Source organism: Neodiprion fabricii, chromosome 4, assembly GCF_021155785.1.
Source record: "Neodiprion fabricii isolate iyNeoFabr1 chromosome 4, iyNeoFabr1.1, whole genome shotgun sequence".
Lineage (NCBI taxonomy): Eukaryota > Metazoa > Arthropoda > Insecta > Hymenoptera > Diprionidae > Neodiprion > Neodiprion fabricii.
The window spans coordinates 2509229-2533008 of NC_060242.1; the positions used below are offsets into that span (position 1 = coordinate 2509229).

General features: G+C 38.4%; 2 protein-coding genes, 1 long non-coding RNA gene and 1 pseudogene across 12 annotated transcripts in view; 1 reads left to right on the plus strand and 3 right to left on the minus strand.

The window, feature by feature from the left end:
• Window positions 1-16191, minus strand: part of LOC124181645 (kinase D-interacting substrate of 220 kDa) — a 43875-nt gene extending 27684 nt beyond the window's left edge. Inside the window, exons 1-2 of one of the 5 annotated variants that reach the window (XM_046568398.1) lie at window positions 15937-16191; window positions 15085-15214 (exon numbers count right to left, since the gene is read on the minus strand). Coding sequence is in view for 3 of the 5 variants with exons in the window: in XM_046568394.1 (XP_046424350.1) it covers window positions 4282-4470 (189 nt within the window). In the remaining 2 variants the exon portion in view is untranslated. Of the gene's footprint in view, window positions 1-4281; window positions 4588-8519; window positions 9529-13582; window positions 13697-15084; window positions 15215-15936 lie in introns of those variants that run through there. The other 4 variants (XM_046568399.1, XM_046568396.1, XM_046568395.1 and 1 more) reach the window with 4 other exon arrangements.
• On the plus strand, window positions 9-18028 carry LOC124181665 (tRNA (guanine-N(7)-)-methyltransferase). Of its 6 annotated transcripts, none has more exons than XM_046568445.1 (7): window positions 9-183; window positions 11792-11936; window positions 16778-16917; window positions 17012-17196; window positions 17300-17413; window positions 17501-17602; window positions 17694-18028. In XM_046568445.1, the coding sequence occupies exons 3-7, from the start codon at window positions 16797-16799 to the stop codon at window positions 17823-17825; spliced, it is 654 nt and encodes a 217-aa protein (XP_046424401.1). In that variant the 5' UTR covers window positions 9-183; window positions 11792-11936; window positions 16778-16796; the 3' UTR covers window positions 17826-18028. The 6 variants fall into 6 exon arrangements, with proteins under 6 accessions (XP_046424401.1, XP_046424400.1, XP_046424399.1 ...); XM_046568444.1 differs by lacking the exon at window positions 9-183 and adding an exon at window positions 10034-10212; XM_046568443.1 differs by lacking the exons at window positions 9-183; window positions 11792-11936 and adding an exon at window positions 13735-13852.
• Window positions 9927-11130, minus strand: LOC124181670. Its single transcript, XR_006870532.1, has 2 exons — window positions 10323-11130; window positions 9927-10229 (listed from the first exon to the last, which is right to left on the minus strand). It is a non-coding gene; the product is annotated as an uncharacterized LOC124181670 (long non-coding RNA).
• On the minus strand, window positions 17976-23686 carry LOC124179742 (annotated as a pseudogene).
• Window positions 23687-23780: the final 94 nt, after the last annotated feature.

Genomic DNA, 23780 nt, shown 5'->3' on the forward strand with positions numbered 1-23780 from the left:
GGAACCCAAACCGAGTCACTCAACGGGGAAACAAGCGCGAACTATGGACGATGTAAGAGTGCCGCCGGGATATATGCGGGTCTCTTCTATACCCCGTGACCGATGTAAAATTGTAACAAAGATCCGAGTGTTTAACAAAGGATAAGAAGGCGAATACCGGACTAATAACCCGGGACGAAAAAGGTAACAAAATTTCTCTTCGATCGCAAAATATTAAACGTCGATCCTACTATCCTCCTTTATTTATTTTATTTACAACATATAATACAAGATTCGACCTTTGTTCGAACGATACAAAGGATAGATCTTGCCCTTTACGTTTTGTGTAAAAAAATAAAAAAAAAAAAAAAAGTTAAATCGATTAAGAAAAAAAAAAAAAAAATCAAGATTGGCGATCAAATTACATTTTTAATAAATTTTGCAAGTGAATTATAATCCAACGAGAATCCAGAGCATAAGAAGTTGGTTGATAAGGACCACCCGTTCTACACGTGTACACATATTGTTATCACCAGATCTGTATAATAATGGCGCATTCTCGACCACAACCATATTTTACGGTTTTAATATGTTACGTTGGCGGAATAAAAATAAAAAAAAAAAATCCTCATACTTCTATTTTGAGCATTTTTGTACTTTGGTCTTACGAGATGCGGAGCGGAGAGAAAGCTTGAGGAAAAAAATCTTTTTCTTTTTTGTTTTTTTGTTTAATTAACTCACCGACCCGCAAGCACAGCCAATTTACACAGACAGGTGGATGCATGCAATTGTTACATTCACTCACACGTGGAAACTCAACTTGGCGCCGAAACGAATAATATATAATATATATATGTATAAGCGGCACTTTTGAAGTGAGTAAATTTATAAAGAATTCGCCGCCTCGCGAGGCAATTTTACAACCGGTATTTTCAAATATCCAATTCTATATTATGTTATACGATTCAGCGCGTGTGGTAGGCGGCAATAATTTTGCCGAAATAAAATTCCCTAATCTTATGTATGTATTATATAATCCAAAAGAACAAATTTCAAGTTAATGAAGGTTAAAACAAATTAAAAATATACATATTTTTTTAGCCGTGGAACAAACGTAGTTTTCTTTATTTCCCATGACTTATTTAAAGTTTAACGACATTTCCAAACTTGTTCAGGTTTTTCTGCAACTTTTCCCTGCCTATCGAGGCTCTCGTCGAATTGCTTTGAGGGGGGGGGGTTTGTTTATTTTCATTCTTTATACTGTACGTTGGATAAGAATTATAATAATAAAAACGTAAAGCGTCTGTACGTCAGTAACAAACATTACATCGCACAAAAACGACGATATTTCGTTCCGGGAATAAAATTCGCACATTATATTACCTTAGCGAATAACGTTACGTGTACTTTACTCTGTCTACATATTATAAATTTCCGATCTATACCCACTATCGCGAATAATGTTAGCTTGTAACAAACACGGACTAGGATCGTCGTCGTCCTCGTTGTTTATTATTGGTACATATACAAGTTATTGCGAACAGGGAACTACTTTAATATATTGGTATAATATTCGGTTGCTAAACACGCTGCACGACGCAAACACAATATATGATACAATACGCACAAAGAGTCCAAATTCAATATATACCGATTATACGATATTACGATATCTATACGTATAAGGCATGGTTACACAGCGGCTGAGTATTCAACTGATAAGAAAAGATGTAGGATGTCCGAAATAGAAAAAAAAAAAAAAAAAAAAAAAAAATTTGTCACCCAATATACACATGCATATAATCTTTTGATATACTATACGCCCCATCGAACGCGGAAGTTGGCTTGCCGTTTCACGATCGTAACGGGTGTGGTGTAAAAAAAAAAAAAAAAAAAAAATACGAAAGAAATATAAAAAATTTTGAAACCAAAATGAAAAAACACAAAAAGAACGTAAATTATCGTAGATTATTTTACCTGACGTATGAGCAATTCCACCGCGCTGCTTTTACGGGAAAAATCCTGTTCGAACATCGTCCGGATATTTCACTACAAATGTTCATAAATATGGTACGTAATATAATTGAGAAACGGATTACGAAACAATGAAAAAAAGGGCCAAACGTGTCCGGCGAGTGTTGTGAGAGCGAGAAACTGACTGACCCTGCGTGTTTTATTGTAGAGACACCGCAAACACGTTGACAATAAGTCAGCGATAGATAGTGAATTTTCGTTAATTAATATCAGGTCGTCTTGAGCTTCGATATTCTCGTATCGAACACGTCTTATCAACCTCGTGACGTGACGGATGACGGACGCACGTTACGTGAAAAATCGAGGAACAAGCATAGTTCCTGCATATCGTCGTGCGGTGCGATAATTTAAAAATCATCGATTCAAAGTTGAACCGATTTGCGTAACGTGCATTAACATAAATTTTATAACGGCAGCGCCTTTGAAAACTGGATCGCAAACTTGACTCGACGATCGTCGATTCAGAGGCCTGTAATAAACGGCCTTACGCGGTTTAAAAGTTGGGCTTAATTTAGTTTAAACTTCGATCAACGTTTGATGAATCCTGCCTCACTCCTGCAAAGTCACGCGCTGATCTCGTATCAAGCGAAATATTTATTACCCTGAAATCCAAAGGGAATCGACGTTACGCGGACAGAAATGTACCGCAGATTTTACATCTCGCGCGGTAAGTATATGGACAGAACTTTTTTCAATTTAAACATATACAGCGATTGTGGAAAGATTAAGAAATTCCATAACAAGGATTCACAAAACCAACAAGTAACGAGTCGCAACATACGCTTGGGTAGATCTACCGCAACTGATGTAGATTTGATTCGAAGAAAGTTTTTTTCCACATACCTATCCACCGAAACAAAGATGTAAAATTTACAACATTAAATTATTTTTTCGTGCATCGCAGACCAGGTTTCAAGGTTCGACGTTACGTGAAAATTACATACACTGTGAAAATATAACTAAAAGTACAACGTAACGTATCTACCGTAGATATACGCGTACTTGTACCATTATTTTGTCGAATAATAATCATAGTCAGAAAATTTATTTCCCTCCGAATATCCGTCACACGTGTAGAACGATTAATGATCAATTAACGCGTGAACGATGGTCTCGATTATAGCCGCAGTCTTGGCAGCAACTCGACTCACACGCGACACGTTATCTCAACGCGTAAGTCTCATTCGTTCGTTGTTCGACATGCAGATTCGCGTTTAATCATCATTCGTAAAAAAGTGTCCGTTACATACATGGCGTTTAAATTCCTTTTTCTACCTAAAGGATCAATCGATTCTCGACCGGATTTCGGACGTCGCGCGGCGTGAGGAATCGCTTCAGGAAAGTATATTTGTAAAAGGTAGAAGAATACGCTGTAACTAACCGGGAATGTAATCTTCATTCTTTAATATGTATCCTCTTTTGTTGCCAACTTTTCCGCTACAGCTAGCGAACTAACGGTCCAAGATTGTGCCGAAACTAATATTTGTAGTAAAAAGTTGAACGTGCCTGTATCAACGCACACATCAATCCAGAGCTGTGTCGACTTGGTGAAACTGAACAGGACTGGTGAGCTTTGTACGTACAACGTATGCACGGAAATGTTCATTAACGCCTTGGGCTTCCGGCTAACTTGTTTGTTGTCCGAAAGAAAACGCGAGTCCCGATTTCATACGAATTGTGTGACAATGACTCCCGATTTCTCACGTAGGCCGCATCGCCGGTCATTATTCACATAATTCGTATGAAACAGACCCTCGCGTTTTGTTTCGGACCAAAAACAAGTTAGCCGTAAGCCCAAGAGATTAATGGACATTACTGTACACCCAAAAATTTGTTTTGAAAGATGTTCACGTATATCTGACAGTCGTATCGTCGTGCTGCCACGAAAAAGATTCACCGTTAATAAATAACATGTCTAGGAAATCACTTCCAAGGGGATGTTTGATCAAACGAACAGCCAATAATTTCTCAAAAGATTTCTCGTCATTCTAAGGGTGATAAGAAGACGATCAGAGCGTGCGTTGTACCTCGATTTCAAGGAGTATGCACGTATGTTTTAACCGCCGTCGCAGCAGACGGTGGCGGCATCTCTAAATAAGTCAGCGATCTTCTTAAACACTGATACGACGACTCGACGAACCATCGTTACCCTGATTGCCTGTGATACACACATATACTAACTTTCCGATCAGCCACTTTTGCCCGTAGAACAAATTGAGGACATGTAACGACCGCTTATCTCTTACATCAGACTCTCGTGTCCCTCACCTGAATTTGCATCGGTGAAACGACAGTGCGAAAGGCGCAATTGTAGGAATATATCGTGCCGTAAGAACGTCCGGGGTGGATGAAAACGGGCGTCAAAACAGCGGCTCCTTTACTCCCGGACTTGAATATGGTACCATTCTGTTCCCCGTTTTTGAAACGGGGCAACAGAGAAACGGTTTCACTACTCATGTGATCCTCGCTGCTCGAGTATCGCCGTTTTACTTAACCCGGATACAGTCTGTTTATTTCGATGTTCCTCGATATTGTTATTCTTGTTTTTATTTACTTCCTTTTCATTTCGGCGTCAAAAATCGTAACCGATTGAAAATTGTCAGGACTGACATTCGTTGTTTTTCATTCTCGAGGACTTCGTTTCTACCTTCGGTCCGTCCTTCTTCCCGCAAATTATCCTCCAACAGTGCATCGCCGTTAATCCATCACTTTCATAGCTCGACTGTAAGAAGAGTTCTTTTTCGTTTCTGTTCTCTTCTTTCAATGTCCGTTACAACCGGTGAGTTGATCAGTGCAATCGCTCTTTAGTGAAGTGGAAAACGTTCTACTTCGATAATCAGACCATACAGCGTAAATGTCACGACCATCCATCACCTCGACGATGATAAAGGTAAAAATCGCGAACCTTAAATACAAGTTTGCAACTTGAACACCATACGTGGTGAGAACCGATACTCGAGAGGTAATAAAATGCGACCGGCTTACAAATTAGATTAGATTTTGACAGTTGACTTGAATTCACAGGTTGTCACAACGAGACGTTGACACGATCGAATCTTTCATCACTCGACAATAACAAGTCACGATTATAACCAAGGATGATGGAAACACGTTTAACTCAACGACGAGACTACCGACACATATCGTCCGTCGTTCGTCAAAAGAGTAATGGAATCGACACATCGGCACTATCGATATAATCAAACGAACGAGATACTTGTTTGTCCATACGGCTCTTGATAACAAGTTTAAACGTATAATATATGTAGAGTATACGTAGACACTGGACGATTATCACACCTCGAGTCGCGTACCATCGAAGAACGTGTGCAATAAAAGAGCATACATTAGGTACACTATTATCTGTTACACATTAAACGATAAACTGACCATCGTCGTTTGATTAGCTCTGTAAATTTTCACTGCATAAGCTTCGGTTCAAACTGATAAGAATCGTGATATTGGAAAGAATATCCAGTCAATATCTCCGCAATACGATCGTCTCTTTACGGTACTTTATCGAATACACTAACAATGCGAACTTAAGAGAAGGAGAAGAAGAAGAACGCGCCGATGAGTTCAGCCGCCACATGCCGATTGGATTCCACGTCGTGTGTTCGCAATTAATTGTATCTTTTCCATGCACGCGTTGTGTGAAAATGAGATAATATATAGGTAGACACCACCGACTTTGCCTCGCGTATAAACTCTGCTGGTGTGTTTTAATACAACTAAACTCATGGAATAATTTCAAGATTGTCATGTCAGCCATCCATTCCGTTACTTTCCAATTGCATGTCTTATCTTGTAAACAGAGACGCGGGACGTTCGCATAGACCGAGTGTGCATGCGTCCAACAAGTACCACCAGAGCGGAAAAGATAATTTCTTCTTTGCTGTGCTCAAATCACATATACCGAACGTCATGGACTACATGGCCGGATTGTACAGACTCTGGCTAATTGGTATAACAATAAGATGGATAACGAACCGTCGCAATCCGTCACTGTCATTTTACAGTATTGCAAAATTGTACGAGTACCGTATAGATACGGGGCATTCCACGCCGATGCAGGAAACGTTTGACCGTGAAGTTTTTCAATTTCACCAAACATTTTTCCTACGTTATTACTGACCCCTGAAAAGCATCCAAAAAAATTTTCCAGTCATCTTTAATCCCTCGTATTCCCCCAATGATTTTTGTAAACCCATCTCAAAAACACCCAAATTCATTTTTACGAAACTAGAAGATAAAAAAAAAATGAAACATTTTCACGCAAGATTCAAAGCGGGACCTCATTTAATGTTATTTTATTTTCATACCTGTCAAAAATCTACTATAAAAGTTTAGAAAAAATCGTGAGTATATTCTAGAACCGGAGAAGCGATTAAACAAAAATCGAACAATCAAATCGGCGATGCGATATGTATCATAATAGATCTTCAAGCTTTATGAAAATATAAAAATACGATTAAAAAATATAAATAAAGAATTCCCCACTCTAAATCGTGTGCGAAAATATTTCATTGCGGAAACCAAATGTTTTGTTTTTCTTCTTCTTTCATAAAAATCAATTTGGCTGTTTCCGAGATAGGTTTGAAAAATCACAGGGCAAAGACGAGTGATTGCAAAAAATGTGTAACTTTTTGTTGGAAGCTTTTCAAGGCTTGTACTAACGTAGGAATAACCCTTGGTAAAATTAAAAAATGTCATGGTCAACCGTCTACTAAGTTGACGTGGAATACGACATATATGTGTATATATATATAACGTAGGTATGCTTATCGCAGCGCGAATTACATGTGCGTAATTGGCGGGAGATGAAGCTCATTAAAATTCTCCAACAATTGCAAAATACTTATTGCGGGGGTTAAGAAAAGCCTGGACTACTATATATATATATATAGTATACGCGTAGCTGACGCCTTCTAATTGGCTTACTATCGGGCTTGGTGGCCGTCTATAAATAAAGTAACTCGAAAATTCTAATTTAATTTTGTTCACCAATCGTATAACTAAATTTAAAACATGAAAACAACAAGCGGACGTATTTCACGTATACTGTATATATTCGTACATAGATATGTATACATACGTATCGGGAAGAAAAATTTCAAATAGCGTAGATTGTTTTTAGAAACTTCATATACACGTTAGATAAGAGGGAAGCATATACGTTTGCACTCTCTCTCTCTCTCTTTCTATTTGTATATTTGCGTGTATACATCTATGCGTTATTATATTCGCACGTTTCTAGTGACGTACTGCCAAGAATAAAACGCACGCTTTTACTATCCGATGTATAACGTATAGCGCGTTGCTGCATTACCGCAGTTAGTGTGTGAATGCCGTATTGCAATACATCAGGTTTGAAGTTTGTAACGTTATTGGAATTAATGCATGTTCAGAAAAAGTCGTCGATTTCGAAGTTTACAGAATTACCTGAAATTCGGTAAACTATAGAAATACGGCATTAACGAATTCATTAGGATTCAGTAAATTCAATTCCTTCGGTTATTCCATACATTCTGAATCTGCAGAACAGTTATTTATATTTCAACGTTTCGTATCGCAATGATATTACGATACAAAACTGCAGTCGCATACTTCATTACCTATAATAAAAAAAAAAAGGCAAATTTGACGAAGAACGAATTCGACGATGAAAACTTTACTTTTCGGAACTTTGCACTTATCGTACCTTGAATTTTCGGAATCTTGCATTTCGGAACTTTGAACCGTCGGTTTTCCGACCATTCGAAACCTCGCTGTTTCTTCAAAGTTTGATTTCTTTACACCAACTTTCGCCATCGAATAATTCGCAATAAGACCGGAATTTTCGGAATTTTTCAAATTCGTAACTTGACCCCGCCCACAATGCTCGATACGGTGGATCTTTAACCAGAACAAACTAGAAACGAGTAGGATAAAACCAATGTCCAAATCCGAAGCAACAACCGCACGCGACTTATATACGATATGCAAAAGTGGACCGTGGTGACGGCAATGCGGTCATTCGTGATAAGACTCGATTAGCAAGCATCATTCATTAACCTTCGACCATGGTATGTGAGAAAGATTGGTAGATATATGTATTAAGTAAACTTCGTTACGCGTGCGTGTAACAATAATTAGAACAAAAGAAGAATACTCATTTTAAAAATCATTTTCGAAGATTCACAGCCGATAAATTATGAATGAAGAAATGGTTTCATTGCTGGCTACGTAACGATACAAAATACAACGGAGTGCCCAATTGTAACAAATACAAAACTTTTCGTCTACAAAAATAAAACAAATAAATTAAATAAAAAAAAATAATCTTTTTTAAATAAACAAACGATTATCATCGACAATTAAATTTCTCCGTCAATTACATGTTGCAAAGAAACATTCGCGACATATGGACACACTACGATAGTACCTGCAATAACAAAAGAGAAAAATGACCTGGTCAACAATTTCAACCGAGTGAAAACTACAGCTGTAGGATATTTGTTATGTACCTCGTTCTTCCTGTTAGCAACACCTTGAGGCCGCGTTGTTCGCATAGCAAGAGCGGCAAACTGTCGTCGTCGAATTTCCGCCTGAAGAGTAACGACTTGTCTGTAACCCCTGGCGGAAGGATGCGTAATTTTTGCCGGTCGATGAGACATATTCTTTAACGTTTACAGCTGGAACGTAGGGCGAATTAGCCTGTTATCTATTATCTATAATCGATCTACCGCAACCCGCGATCACCGTTTGAGAATTCGATTGTTCCTGCAATTGCATCCCATAAACCGGTGAACACTTGTTCCTGCACGCACTGCACGCACTGTCTTCACCTGTGCACTGATTCTAAACATCATTCACAACACACGCGTATCGTCGTCTCACCGTATAGGTGCGATATATGTACACGTATATACAGTCAAGCGAAGCACGCGGCCGCATGATGACTGTGAAAAATTGCGTAACAGCTGCTGCTACGTACCGTGAACGGCGTCGGCGTAATGACGATGATGTGGGATGTTTGTTTGTTTGTGGTTTTTTGTTTTTTTATTTTTTATTTTTTTTTTTTTTTTTTTAAATATTTTTTTTTTCCCCTCTGCTTTTTCACACTTATTTCTCATCGGTTCGTCATAGTTGAGAATCGCGTCCGTCTCGATGATCAGTGGCGACAATTATTTGTCGAGTGTCAGCGGAGACGCGGAGCAGTTTCGATACTGATATAATATCGTGACGTTTAAACGTTGTACAGCGGTGGTTATGGCAATAACCGATAATTACTGCCACTCGTTTTACATTGTAATTTGGTGAACGAATCATTGTTTTCTTAACTTGACAATAATTTTTTAGGAACCAAGATATCGAAATACTAGCGTGATTTGTTTTGTTACGGTTTAACGAATCTCGGACAATTTTTATATCCGCGAAATGACGATTTTTCCTCAGCTTGAATCGTTGAGATAACGTTACCAACTTCGGTATGATTCTATTTCGTACTTTTACATTACGAAGCATTTTTGCCAGCAGGTAGATGAAAAAACAAAAAAAAAAAAACCAAAACGTGGCAATGCGAAAAGATTACCGAATCGGATGTAATTATACAATATCGAAGAGAAACCGAGACGTGGAGAGACGCTGGTGACGAAACGATTGCTAAACAATTGTAACAATTTCTCAAGGTTTCAAGACTATAATGTTACGAGTATTACATTATCACGCGAAAAATGAGTTTGCAATTCAATGTTAGTTATATATATATATCCTTGGGTTTTCTCTATATATACGCTGTAAAAAACAGCAATAAATCGAATAATAAATTTTATTTATTATACCGGCAAAAAAAAAAAAAACTAAGAAAATCCATTTATAATCGTACACTTATCAGAAGTCATTTTTTTAATTTTTACAAGGCGTTTTTTTTCAATCCACGATTGTATGATACTAGCATACAAATCTTTTGATAATCCCGGTATATTGTAGTTTACAAGGTACATACATATATTGTTTATTTTTACAACGGCGGATTTAAAAGTAACGATTTGTTTTCAGTCGGAACACGTAAGGCACTCGAGTATCATGTTTGTTTTTGATTTATCTACATCGTCTCGGGTCTACTCACATTCAGTTTTCGCAGATAAATGACAATTGTAACGAACAACACGTGTATACGCGATCAGGATCCAGATTATGGCCCAACTTGTGAATGAGGTTTGAAAAATTATCACCTCGCATCGGCAGCATAAAAAAACGTCCATTTCAGAAATAATACAAATTGCAAATTGCCCGCGTGCAAATTGGATGTACTAACACGCTAATACGCGATATCTATAAACAATTATAATAAGATATACGATTGCCGATAATGTTTTAGTTAACCCTTTGAGTCAAACATTATTGTGCCAAGTCAACTTTTATAACAAGAAGAGAGGTAAATTTTCACGATTTCTTTCAATCAGTTTGTTTCTCACAATAACAATTTATATTAATCGCTATAATTACTCTCGAGTATTGAAAACCTACTAGTATAAAACAGTTAAGTAAGAATACCTATACCGCTATGACTCAAACGGTTAAATTACCGTTAAAGTTTAACGTATATAATTATAAAAATTATTGCATAAACCGCATGGGGAATTTAAAAATCTTTATCCTGATGATTCTCCGTAAGACGTCGTAAATTATTTTACACTTTCGTCGTACAAGATCGAGACAATGGTACCAGGTAAGGAGATAACGATATGCGCGTATATTCCTTTCCCGGGAGTAGAAAAACAATAAAATAAATAAACGCAGTTCGAACGTACGCCTGCAGATACACGGGACTTCACATTTTTCACACGTCTATACGTAACAACAACTCGTCATCATTCCGTTACAACGTCAGCCACGTGTCGCTTACTAATACTACTTTCATCGCGTACGTACAAACAAGAGCACGACCAAAAACCACGGTCGAATATGTTTAAACAATTGTCCGCATAGCGACGAAACTGCACGATTCCAAGGTACCTACCATATTCGTCATTTTCACACTAATCGTATAACCGCTTTACACGCACAACGTGTACGACATACCAGAGAGAGAGAGAACCTGAGCAAAATGTGAAGCAGTTTTATGATATCCGATGTACTGCACACATGATACACGATTCGCGCAATTATACTCCACTGACTCCGCTGCACCGAAGAAGATGCGTTAAAAAACATACGGTCTAAACTCTCCAACTGCACCGCACCGCTTCACTGTGCGATAAAAACACTGTCATAAATTTTTTATCAAGTTATCAAGATCATGTTTTAATTCCGCTCGTCCGATTATCCGCTGGAACGATTGCAAATACTATAAAAAGTGGAAAGGGTTATACTAACGTAAAGCATCACCGATTTACCAGATTCAACTCATTACCGTCAACGTAACGAAATATTCAAACTAAAATCAATTATTTTTTTTTTTAAATTTACATAACAATTTTAAACGATTTGAATTTTTCAAATCTGAATACAAATTTCATTTTTAAAAACAGCCGAGTCAATTTTTCACACGATTCCACGTACAGTTACGAAGTAATAATTTTTCTCAAAAATAAATCGTTACGTTAACGCAACGCGAACTTCACTCTCTTATCGATTTTTGATCGACCGATGAAACTGACTCGCGATTCGCAACATATGACGTAACCGTATCGTGGGTTCCAACTTTTCGAAGATATGTTTCTACACAGTACCGTAATATTTCACGTACGTTTATAAATATAAATTAACGTAATATAATAAACCGTGTTCACAGGTTATTTGTTCATCACACCTCAAAGATACATTCGGAGCGCCGAACGATCACCGACTAACTGTCCGTCGGAACTTTCACTACAGTTTTGAGAAGTCCGACGGTGGGAACCGGAGCAGAAATGATCACGAGAGGAGAGAGCAACTCGGTAAGTCGTTCGGTATCCGTCGCTGTACTGCCCCCCCCCCCCTCTCCTCCTCCTCCTCCTCCTCCTCCTCATTATCATCATCCATTCGGTAATTCAAAATTATCATCCCAACGGATAGAATAGGATAGGATGCCAGATATTAGAGAATACCGTACACGCCACGCGCCGGATTTTCGATCATCTCGATCGACGCGTGATCGATTTTCTCATTTTCTTCTCGTATTCAAAAGTATACCGTAGATATTATGTTCAGGCAAATGAGAGAATATATTCCAGTGTAAAAATGTGTCAATAAGTAAGATGAAACTGTAACTGTTTGTGTAATACTGTAAGTATGTTATGATTTATTAATATAGAGAAACTGAGAGATGAGAGTTGTTTTTCGGAATTTTTTCCTCACCTTTCGAAAATTTTCTCTTATCGCAGCTTAAATTTTCGTAACTTTGAGCCGTCGGGTTTTCCGACCGTTCGAAACTTTGTTGTTGCGTAAAAGTTTGATTTTCTTACATCAGGTTTCGCCACCCAAATAATTTAGAATTAGGGAGTTTTCGGAACTTCAACCGTCGCCCCGTCCTTTCTATGGAAAGGAAATAAATTATAATTATAGATAACGCCACCATGAAGCTCTGAGTAAGCTGACCTCATACTATACCTATACACACCTATTCCAGTATACCTATTCATACGGATATAATCTGTCAATAAGAGTGATGCCGGGTGTGTAAATAATCACCCAACACCACACTACACGATAAGTTTGCCTCTTTTCTAGAGATTCGCTCAAATAGCACGTGACACACACACACACGCACACGCGTTCGTACATACGTACGTACAAACGTACATGTTTGTCAATTATTCATTGTCAGCTCAGCGAAGAATGGCTGAGTGACGTCAGAGGCATCGCATAGTTCGACAAAGTTTTTTTTTTTTTTCCAAATCCCTGTACAACACGTAACTTACGTACGCATATTATACACCGATTTCGAAAGAGATCGTTACCAACGTTTAAAGATTTATCGTGCACGCGATTGAATAGTACGCGATGTAGTACAGCGTGTAGTAAACATTTTCGAACGTCGAACCTGCAGCACGTGTACATGTATATAAATAATAATAACATATATCCCACGTCACTGACGATCGTCAATTTCGTTTTTATATTGTATACAGCAGAGAAAAATATTATTGTACATGTATATATGTGTATATATTCTGTATCGCTAGCGCCATCGGGATATGTAACAAGTTTGTGGAAAGACGGCAGGGATTAGATAGACCGAATAGATATCACTGTTTATATATACTATTAACGAAACACTGTTGAGGTTTCTTTCGGCAAAGTTTCTCCTCCCTCTTTCGTCATAGATAAAGAACACGTTCTATAAATTGCACCCTCGAACTTTTACAATTAGTTCACCAGTCCAGAAAGTTACAAGAAGACAAGGCAAATTATTATACCTATACAAAAACGATGATATTTTAATTTCTATTTGCCTGTAACAGGCAGATCAATTTTGGCGCCATTTTTCATTACACACACTGACATAATACTTATGGAAAATTAATTCCGTGAACGATAAACATACCTAAATATACAACGGAACAAACGGTTTAATATAACATAAAAACAATTGCTAATTTACCGAATTCGCGTCGGACTCGAAGAGCCAAGTTTTCGTCTCGGATATCCATGACTGCATAATGCAAAAAAATCTCCGGTCGCGATCGGGGTTTACGACAAACAAAAAATAAAAAAAATAAAAAATTCACTACGCAAAGTGATAATCAAAGTGTATAATAATCTCAGAGAAACACACCGGCAAGCACCAACGGTTATAAACCCGGATGAACTACATGACTGCCCGCGGTTCACGGCTGTCGTTATTTAATACCGGCGAACAGGATTCCTCCAGGTATGCGTAGGTACTGCGTAAGTGAACCTTTGTACACCGGAGTCGAGTCTCGGCTCGACTTGATTCTACTCCTACTACTTACAGACTTCGTTGCTGGCCACGCGTGCAGAACGTGTTGCGCGAATTCGTCGCGTTGAGCAAAAATCCCCCCCTTTCGCCTCGCCTACCAAGAAGTCAAGAGCGTTGTAACTTTTTACATTCGGACAGACTATACGATGTACCGATGGGTTATTAACTTTTTGAAATCGGTTAAAAGTTACGTGAAATCTTTGAAAATTGTTTGAAATCTTGGGAAATTTCACAGCAAGCACAAATCATTTGTAATTCGGATGTAAATTGGTTGAAATCACTGATTATCTTTGAAAATCGAAGTAGGTTGGAATCGGTATCGTGAAATTAATGGCGAGTGAAATAATTTGGAATTGCGTGGGAAATTATTGAGATTTTACAATCGCTTGTCACACAATCTGTGAGTGAATAGCCTCTCGTAATCACATGTATGTACATACATACTCATTATCAATGTACAACTTTTAAAGCAAAGAATGGATGAGGTACTTATGAAAGTGCCGAAGGGGATGCACTGATTGCGAGTACATGTTACGTTTTATTGGAGGATATAAGTAGATATTAAAATTTCATCATCGATCGAAATATGATCGGCGAAAACGACAGTGTCGATTAACCCTTGTGAGTCACACATATTGTGTTGCGTCAAACTTTGTAACAAAATAGAGTATTCTATGATTTTTTCGAACCGCTGATTACAAATCTGATGTCAAATTTCATAAATTCAAAATGGCGGATCCAATACGGCGGACGAAAGTTTCAAACTCGATCGAATACGATCAAAAAACTCTATGCAGGGGTTTTTAGGCTCACTGATTGGATTCGCCATACTTAATTCTCAAAATTTGATTTCAGATTCCTAATTAGCGATCCCAAAAACCCCTCCTGGACAGATTTTTTTCTCCAGATCCGATCGAATTTGAAATTTTCGTTCGCCATATTGGATCCGCCATTTTGGATTTTTAAAATTCGATTTCAAATTCGCAGGCAGCAACCCTGAAAACTTGTAATTTATGTAAAACATGTAACATGTTTATCGTCTTGGAGTTAAAGTGCGATATATGTGTACCACACGGATCGAGGAAAATTACAGCAACGTTTCACCGTTTCGAGTTTTAAAACATATCTATACATATACGTGAATTAACTCGAGGTCGTCATACCTGCGAGCCGAAAATGCGGGGCAGCAGCAGCAGCAGCAGTTTTTTTTCTACCTATACCCCGGTAGCGTCATGAATTTTTCTTTTTTCCCAGTCACGATTTATGCCGGTGATTTTCGCGTGCACGCGATGTCTGAAAGACGTAAGGATGTAATGACATAGGTATACACGAACAGAATGGCTTACACCTTAAAAACTACCCTGGTGAATATTTCCACTACTACGAATTTTCATATAAATTGGAACATTTCGTTTTATGAGAAACAATGCATATTTACGATTTTGTACGAAAACGATTTTTTCAATGAAATTGTACGAAATGTCAAACTTTCCTTAAAAATTCTTAAAAAATCGTACAAATCATTTTCAGTCAAATCAGTTCAAAGTAAAAAAAAGTTGGCTGATTCTTAGCGGGTTGTATTCAAGCAACAAGGTTAAGTAGGTCTGTGATTGATCGTTACAGGAAAAATAAGCGAAAACAGGACAACGACGTCCTGCGTCCTCTTCCTCGTATCCTCGTAACCGGATCAAGGCCTCGTATGAAATTCGTATAGCTACCCGGAAAGAGTTCCTTGAAAACGATGAAAATATGACAGCAGTTCGCTTTTAAACTTGCCTTAACATACGTCACACATACACGCGTGGTAGATTTTTATAGCAACATAGTCAAGGGTAGCTAGACGCGTCTAATCGAAGGCCAAGATCATCCGGCCTGCGGATAATTAATAACGTTCATCCTCCAGCGGTTCGTGTTGAAAATTTCGTCTCTGTACGCGATTCGATTGCGGTGTGCGTAATGCATAAATACATGCTTAGAGCAACGAGTGCAAGTATACAGGGAAGTTGTAACCTTACCCTGAACAACAAAGAGATCGCTCGGCAATTCTTGGAGCAGGATTCGTACTCCCGTCGTGAGAACGGGATGAAGATTCTCTCTAATAAAGGGGGTCACGCGTCTCCTCACCCTTCCTAACATTCCTCACAATGTACACACTCGGGGTTTTTTTGCTACGTGGGAATACTCGTTACTCGGGCCAACTGTAATTCACGCAAACCCCAGCGTTGCCCCACAATTTTTCGTACGTCTCTACCGCTGTTTGTTGGCTGCACCGTAGTAACTTGGCACACAACACATGCCCACTCGGCTCGCTTTCTCGGCCGAGAAAACTGTTCGTTCGACCGCCAGACGGCGAGTGAAGTGAACGCAACGTCACGTCAGCTGTTGTTTCTTCGCACGTGCGCGACTCGCGGCCAACTTCGGTGCGTGGTCCCCGTCCACCCACTTCCACTAGCGAAACGTCAAATCGTTCGAAACTGAGGAACGAGCGAGCCATCCTGACGTTTTTTCGAAAATAATACCCTCGTCATGACGGCGGTCGTCGCATTGCCGCAGAAAAAATATTACAGGCAACGGGCCCATTCCAATCCCATCGCAGATCACTGTATTGAATAGTAAGCGAAAGTAGAGTTAGGTTAGGATAACTCCGGAACCAGTCTATCAACTTTATCGCAATTTCTCCTTTTCCGTAAACGAAAATAGGGTTAAGTTGTGTTAGATTAAGTAAGGATAACTCTGAAACTACTCAATCAACGTTATCGCAATTTTTTCTTCTCGGTAATCGAAAGTAAGGTTAGGTTAGGTTAAGTTAGGATAACTGGAACCGCTCTCAATTTTATAGCAATTTTACCTTCCTAGTCCAAGAACGCCAAGGTGCATGGACTGGGGTCAGCTGTACGATGCGTACTTTCATGACCCTAAGAACGAGGGAACCAAGTCCCCGCCTTCCAAGCAGGTTGAATTTGCGGACATAGGCTGTGGCTATGGCGGATTACTTGGTACGCACGCGATATTGACGTCTGAATCTCGTATATTAAACCAACTAAGCGATCGCAGACAAAAGTGAGAGCATGTATTTTATCTTTATCACAGTAACATTGTCCACCATGTTTCCGGATAAATTGATCCTCGGCATGGAAATCAGAGTCAAGGTTTCGGACTATGTGACTGACCGCATAGCAGCGCTCCGCCTTCAACACCCTGGACAGTACCAGAACATTGCTTGCCTGAGGTCAAATGCAATGAAGTATCTCCCTAATTACTTTCAAAAAGGACAGGTGCAGAATTAGGTTTTATCGTATTATGGTTGATTTCCTGTTCGTTCTTTCTCTCATTTTTGGTTTGCTGTTTGACTGAATGTAATCCATTCTCACTTTACAGTTGAAAAAAATGTTCTTCCTCTATCCAGATCCACATTTCAAAAAGGCAAAGCACAAGTGGCGTATCATTAATAAATCGCTTCTTGCCGAATATGCATACGTGCTAGCCGAAGGGGTAATTTTTACTTACTTGGCTAATGAAAAACATGGGATTACTATATTTTTTAAAAATAATTCACCGTGATTTTAATGTGTCGTACAGGCTATCGTCTACACAATGACCGATGTCAAAGATCTGCACGAGTGGATGGTACAACATTTTGTCGAGCATCCGCTCTTTGAAAGAATCCCTGAAGAACAATTGGTGAGAAGTGGATGTGAAAATAGAAACTAAAAAATTGTAACGACACATGTGCTCTCTCTTTGATACCCCGTTAATGTTATGAAAATTTCAGACTTCAGATCCAATAGTTGCAAAGCTTTACGAAAGCACGGAAGAGGGCCAAAAGGTGACAAGAAACAAGGGAAATAAATTTCCAGCTGTGTTTCGACGGATTCCAGATCCATTCGTGGAAAACCGTAGCTAACAGTTCGGTACTCGTGATGTTTTGTTGCTAAAAGTGAGGAACAATAAGTAATAAATACAGATCCTTAACGACGCTTGTACATACACACGAATTCAACTATTTATTGATAACAATTTATTAGTTACATGACTCACAAGACTCGGAATCATTGTCTTCTACATTAAATGTAACTTGCGATTCCAAATAAAATTGCTTTGACTCAACTTTTGACTTACTTTGACTGTATAATTGACCCATTGATTCTGTGAGAACAGAAAAATATGAAAAATCACTGAGATATTTAATTTAGCAAAGTGGCTCATTTTTAATACAATCGTGAGAGGCTTAAAAATACCTTGCATATTCAATTTATTCATTTTACTCAAATGACGAGTTCGTGTTTCCCGTTTTTGATAGTAAAATTGTCTGATGTCTTCGGGACCGACGAAATGACATAGACTCAGTCCAAATTCTTCATGAACTATTCCAAATATCATCTGCAGAAATTAATAAAATTCATTTAGTATTATAGAATAAAGAATTTTTCGTAAAAATTTATATCTCACTTGCTCAAATATCGATTCAAGGAAATGCTTGGGGGGTACAGTATAAGATCTGTCCTGCAGCTTTCGTCTCTCCGTCGGAGACATTTTATACTGACCATATTTGACGTTCGGTACTTGAGTTAGATTCTCTTTCACATTATTTATGAATAAATTTCCATTTAAAATATCCCTGGGAAAAAAGAGCGTGGATTTTTTTATTACATTCAACCAGTAAGAGTCCCTATAATTATATATGCAATCACCAAATCATTCCTTCTAAAACGAATGTGGCAATATCGATAAGTTTTGGGTCGGTTGAAGTGCAGCTTTCATTTTTTTTAGTTCGTATTTCTACGGGCGGTGAACTTTTTAATTGCTCGTCAAGTGTCGTCTTCAAGTCGGCATCCAACACACTGTAAATATAACAGCTGATCGACAGTGATTTGTAAAAAGGTACTGGTTTTTGAGCACGCTCCAACCATGGTTTCTAATATCAAAAATATAAAAGGATTGTTCAATTAGGTATAAATTATTCAAACAATGCTTGAAAATAGCTCATGTACAATCAGCTGTCTATCCTACCGGTTTGCTCGTTCCCTTCTCGGTAATTATGAAATGTCCATCTAATTCTGTGCAGAGAGTATTATACACAAGAACACTCTTTTCGTACACTCTTTGGGCACTGAGGTTTAAAAACTGACAACTCAAATTTGCTGTTATTTTGCATGGATGCGAAAGAGACCTGATCCTTATGCAAAAAGATTGCGCCTTTGCTGGCTGAATTCTTCCGCTTATTGGCATTACCCTCACATTAAGTACATTTGGCATTTCGTAGCTGAAATATTGTGGCATTTGAAAATGTAAATACCATTTAGATGAAGAATCTCTTTTAAGCATAACTGAACGAGGCACAGACCCTTGGTAACAAAGATTGAAACCTAACTTTTTCCATTGATATCCTATGACGTCGTTCTTGGATTCATTGTAAATCATGATCATTCTATCGGCTTTAGAGTGCATCGGCATAGGAGATATGACAATAGAATCCACAGAGAAACATATGGGTAGTTCAGGAATAGAAAACTGATCGGCTGTTGGAACTTTGCCTGTCAAAAATCTCGTCTTCTGTGAAATGTCGGCTTCCGCTACGATCGACAAATTTGTCATCGTATCGCCAAGCTTGAGTGGGAGAGTGACCTGAATTTTGAAGAATAATATTTACACCGTTGTGAAATAGACTTATCAATACCACGAAAATCATACCTGATAAGATTCGAATCGTCGTGGTTGGAATTTGAAAATAATTGGATAGTAAGATTGTCCTGGCAAAGTTCCTTGCGGGTTTGTACATGCGAATGTTCCACTGAGCGCAGCAGCGTTCAATTGGTGAAGGGGGCTAATGTCTAACGAGTACGTCACTTTTTGGTCTAACGAATTGTACAGCCAACACATCTGAGGATAAATTGACACGTTTTTTTCAGGCAAATCCAATATGACTCTACTCATTCGTCAATATACGCGACACCACATTACCTAAGCTACAAATGTATGAAATAAACCTGTTTTATGGCATCTATATCCCCAATGTATATTCTTTCCATGGAGAAAACTTGGTTCGCTACAAGACTAGGGCGAGGTTCAATTTCAGACAAAGCTACCACGTCGGCATTAATAATGATGTTGCGATTGTTAGATAATACTAATTTCCATTCCAGACTAGTTTTTCCTAATATTCTGTAGCATACTTTCACTGTGAGTATAGTTTTTTGTCGTGGCTATATGGAATAAAAATATATTAACATCGAGTTGAAAATACAAAAGTAATTACCAAGCAAGCAAATTACCTGCAGTACACCTTTGTTCGGAGAAATGGTGCATGCTAGCCTGTGATCGCAACAATATTCTTTGTACTTGAATGTCAATCCACGATGTTTAGTTACTTGTTTACAATCGCATTTCTTTATTCTCGTTATAGTCCAAGTAGAATGTGTTGGAGTAGAATTGACAACCAAAAGTTTGATGAGCAGTGGCTCTTGGCACAACACAAGCTCCGGAAAACGCAATTTAACAACTCTCGGTCTTGGATGACCCGGTTCAATGGAATTAATAATAGTATTGAATCTATCGAAGGAAAGTCAATTATTCTGGGAACTGGGAAGAAATACATCTTCATTTACAAGCCTTATAACGTACTCATCAATTTCCAACAAATTCCAAAGCAATGCTTTGCTTATGTGTTGCTGAACACAGAGATATAACAAGTCCTTGACCTGTGGGAATTCGAGCCCAGAATAAATTAAAGCGGCAGAAAAAAGTAACCGATTAACTTGATGAAGAAATGTCGAGTATTTAATAAATATTCGAATAACCCCATTCTCAGTAGAAAAAATTACGCATCTTCGTCTGACATAATTACCTCAAAACCAGGTAAAATACACATGCAATTTACTATGCAAATATTTTGCAACTCTAGTGTACATGACGTGTGCTTCGCTGAAGAATTGGATTGCACCAAGTACTGCACTACTAGCTGATAAAAGCCAGATTTATGTGGGGTTATTTCTACTTCTACTTCTTTATTGCTTCCAGGGATCATTGTATCTGTGACAGGTTTGATCTTAACATCATGCGTTATGCTGTCGAGAGGCCAGCCACGCTGATTACATCTTAGTTCGAAGTGAATTTTCACTAAACTGAAGTTAAACATATGGAAACTTAACTTCTTAGTTTGACCGTATGCAACAGTACCAAAATTAAGTTCTTCTGGTAATGCCTGCGGGGTAGAATGTCAGAATGTGTAAAAAAGTTATCGCGAATTATACAATTTGTGAAATAGCAATGTAGATACCACGAGATATCCACATTCCGCTTTTCCAGTAACTTCGAGCAGTGTATCGACACTATTTCCTACAGGCTTTCCAGCCTTCAAAGCTGTTGCACGACAACAAATAGTATACTTATAATCTCCAGTATCTTTGGGACAGAAGATCCAGTCATGCATCAGAATCTCATTTCCCAAAATAACACCACTGGCCTTTTCGACTCTTATTTCAGAGGGTACTTCAGGAAATGAGTACCTAAAATGTACTACAAGTCGTTGAGATTGTAAAATATAGTAGTTATGTATTTTACATTTACTTGTAATGTATTTGCAAAACAGTTAAATTTACTTAAGACCATATTTTTACCTGATACAATGTCTCGTAGTGTTTCGCATTGTTACTTGTGTGGTTTGTTCGCAAAGCGGATAAACAGGAGCGAATTCGATTGAATTGTTATTACTGAAATCGAGCCTTGGGAATTCTGCATATGCCTTGAACTCTATTGGCACTTTGTTGTTTGGATTACCGTTGAACTCTATCGTCCACCGTTCGATGTAAAAAAGCTTGTTTTGAACCTCAGGAAACATGTGCAACGCAACTATCTGATAACCCCTGGAATGGTTGGTAGTGACGCACCAAAAAGAAATAAGTCTTACTGCATCTGACACAAGATACGGATTTGAGCTATTTACGGGAAAAATTAGTGAACGTCAAACTCTATGTACCTGTGAATTATTCCTACCATCGGTTTCACGGTGAAGTGAGTAGTTGGAGGAGGTATGAATTTAAAAGTCATAGCCAGATGCCCGTGCAATTTGATAAGAAAAGTTGTGTAGACTGGAAACAGCGGAAGAGTCGGGGGTAAAATGACAGTTCTAGGAACTGCAAACTGTGGAATCCAGCCGTTAGACCCAGGTGAGAATGTATGACCTTTATAAAAATTACTGCTATAATAATCACCTTAATTTCAGAGCATTATCGTATCCTTACCAACGACGCGAACAGAAGTAATTAACGGAATCGGTATCGACAGAACCGAATGAGAGTTTTTGCCAGTTTCTTCGGTCTTCCAGAAAGCGTGGGACAATATTTCTCTTGAGAAAAGAGCATCTTGTTTTTTTGGACGAAAATGAACTTCGAAGAGACCGGATTTCCATCCTCGAATAGTTGCAGTGCGAGGTTTTACTTCGAAAATGCTTTCGGAATCTACGAGTGCGACACTAATACTTCGTCATCTAATACCAAATTGTTACGTGTTTACTAAAGAAAAGTCACCCCTACCGTTACTCCATTTCACCGTCATATCTGTATCAGTATGATTCATGAAACAGATATCTTGGGGTAAACATTGAAAGTTTTTTTTATCGTCGCAATTCCCTCTGCCAAAATCTAGGTGACTTTCAGATAAAGAAATAGGGGGGTAGCTGCCTTTTCGAACTTGAACAACATCACTCATATAACCATCAAAGTCTCCGATCAGTGGTTTTGGAGCGGCAAATAGAACAGGAACAAACTCTTCGGCTTTCGAAAACAAAGGCCCTCTGTAGCCATAGAGTTCAGTGACAATCGGCCCCTGCATAATGCAAACCAATGAAATTGCATCTGCTGTTTATTCGACAAGGGACACATCATACCTGATGAAGTATCAAGCATGGAAGATAAAGCGCGTAAATCTGTTGCTCCTCAGGTGAGAACGTTATGCTGACGTACGCATGACTGTGTGGAGCTATAATTCCTTTGGTGATGTCCAATTTAAAGGAAGAACATTTTTCGTCAATGTCAAACATGAAAGTGGCCGCTGCTTCCGAATCATTTGTCAACTGTAATCGCTTTCTCACTTCTTGTACTCCTTTGGGGCACACCATAACTAGTCGTGACACCGACGGCACTACATAAGGACCTAGTAGATTGAGTAAACCATTAGACGATCCACCAAATTAGAAAGCAAGAGTAAAGCAAAATATTTTCCTCATGTATGTACGTACCAATGCATGTACCCTGCACACATAACTTGTAACAGATTCGATCGCAGTCTGTGATACTAAAGTAATCTATATAACAATGAGAAGGGACAGCTGGCTGATATTCTATCTTGCACTCTGTGAAACCTCCGGCAGGTAATGTCCAATTGTGAAATTCTACCTTGAATACATAGTCCAGACAATTGGTAATAGGGTCGCGGTGAACTTTGTAGTGCTGTTTCTTCTAAAATAAAATAGTAAGCTGCGTTGATTTTTATTTTAGGAAGACTCCAGTTATAATTTTCTTAATAACAAAGTAATCGAACTAAAGTAACATTCCGTAATTACAAATATACCGATAAGAAGAAAAAGTATTTTACACAAGTCTCGTTGACGATCTTGACAGTTCGTTTGGAAATTCTTCCAGCAATTACATGTCCAAAGTCAATGGTTATTACTTTTATTTTACTCTGATCAGGACAGCAATCCTCGGACATTCTCTAACTGAGATTATTATCTAATTGAAGAAGTTGACAATGGATTGGATTCGACTACGTCACTAAAACGATATTTTATTGAAACTGATATTTGGCAGTGATCAAGTTGGTTTCAAATGAAAATATGAAATCGCGGGTAGATGTTCGCCGT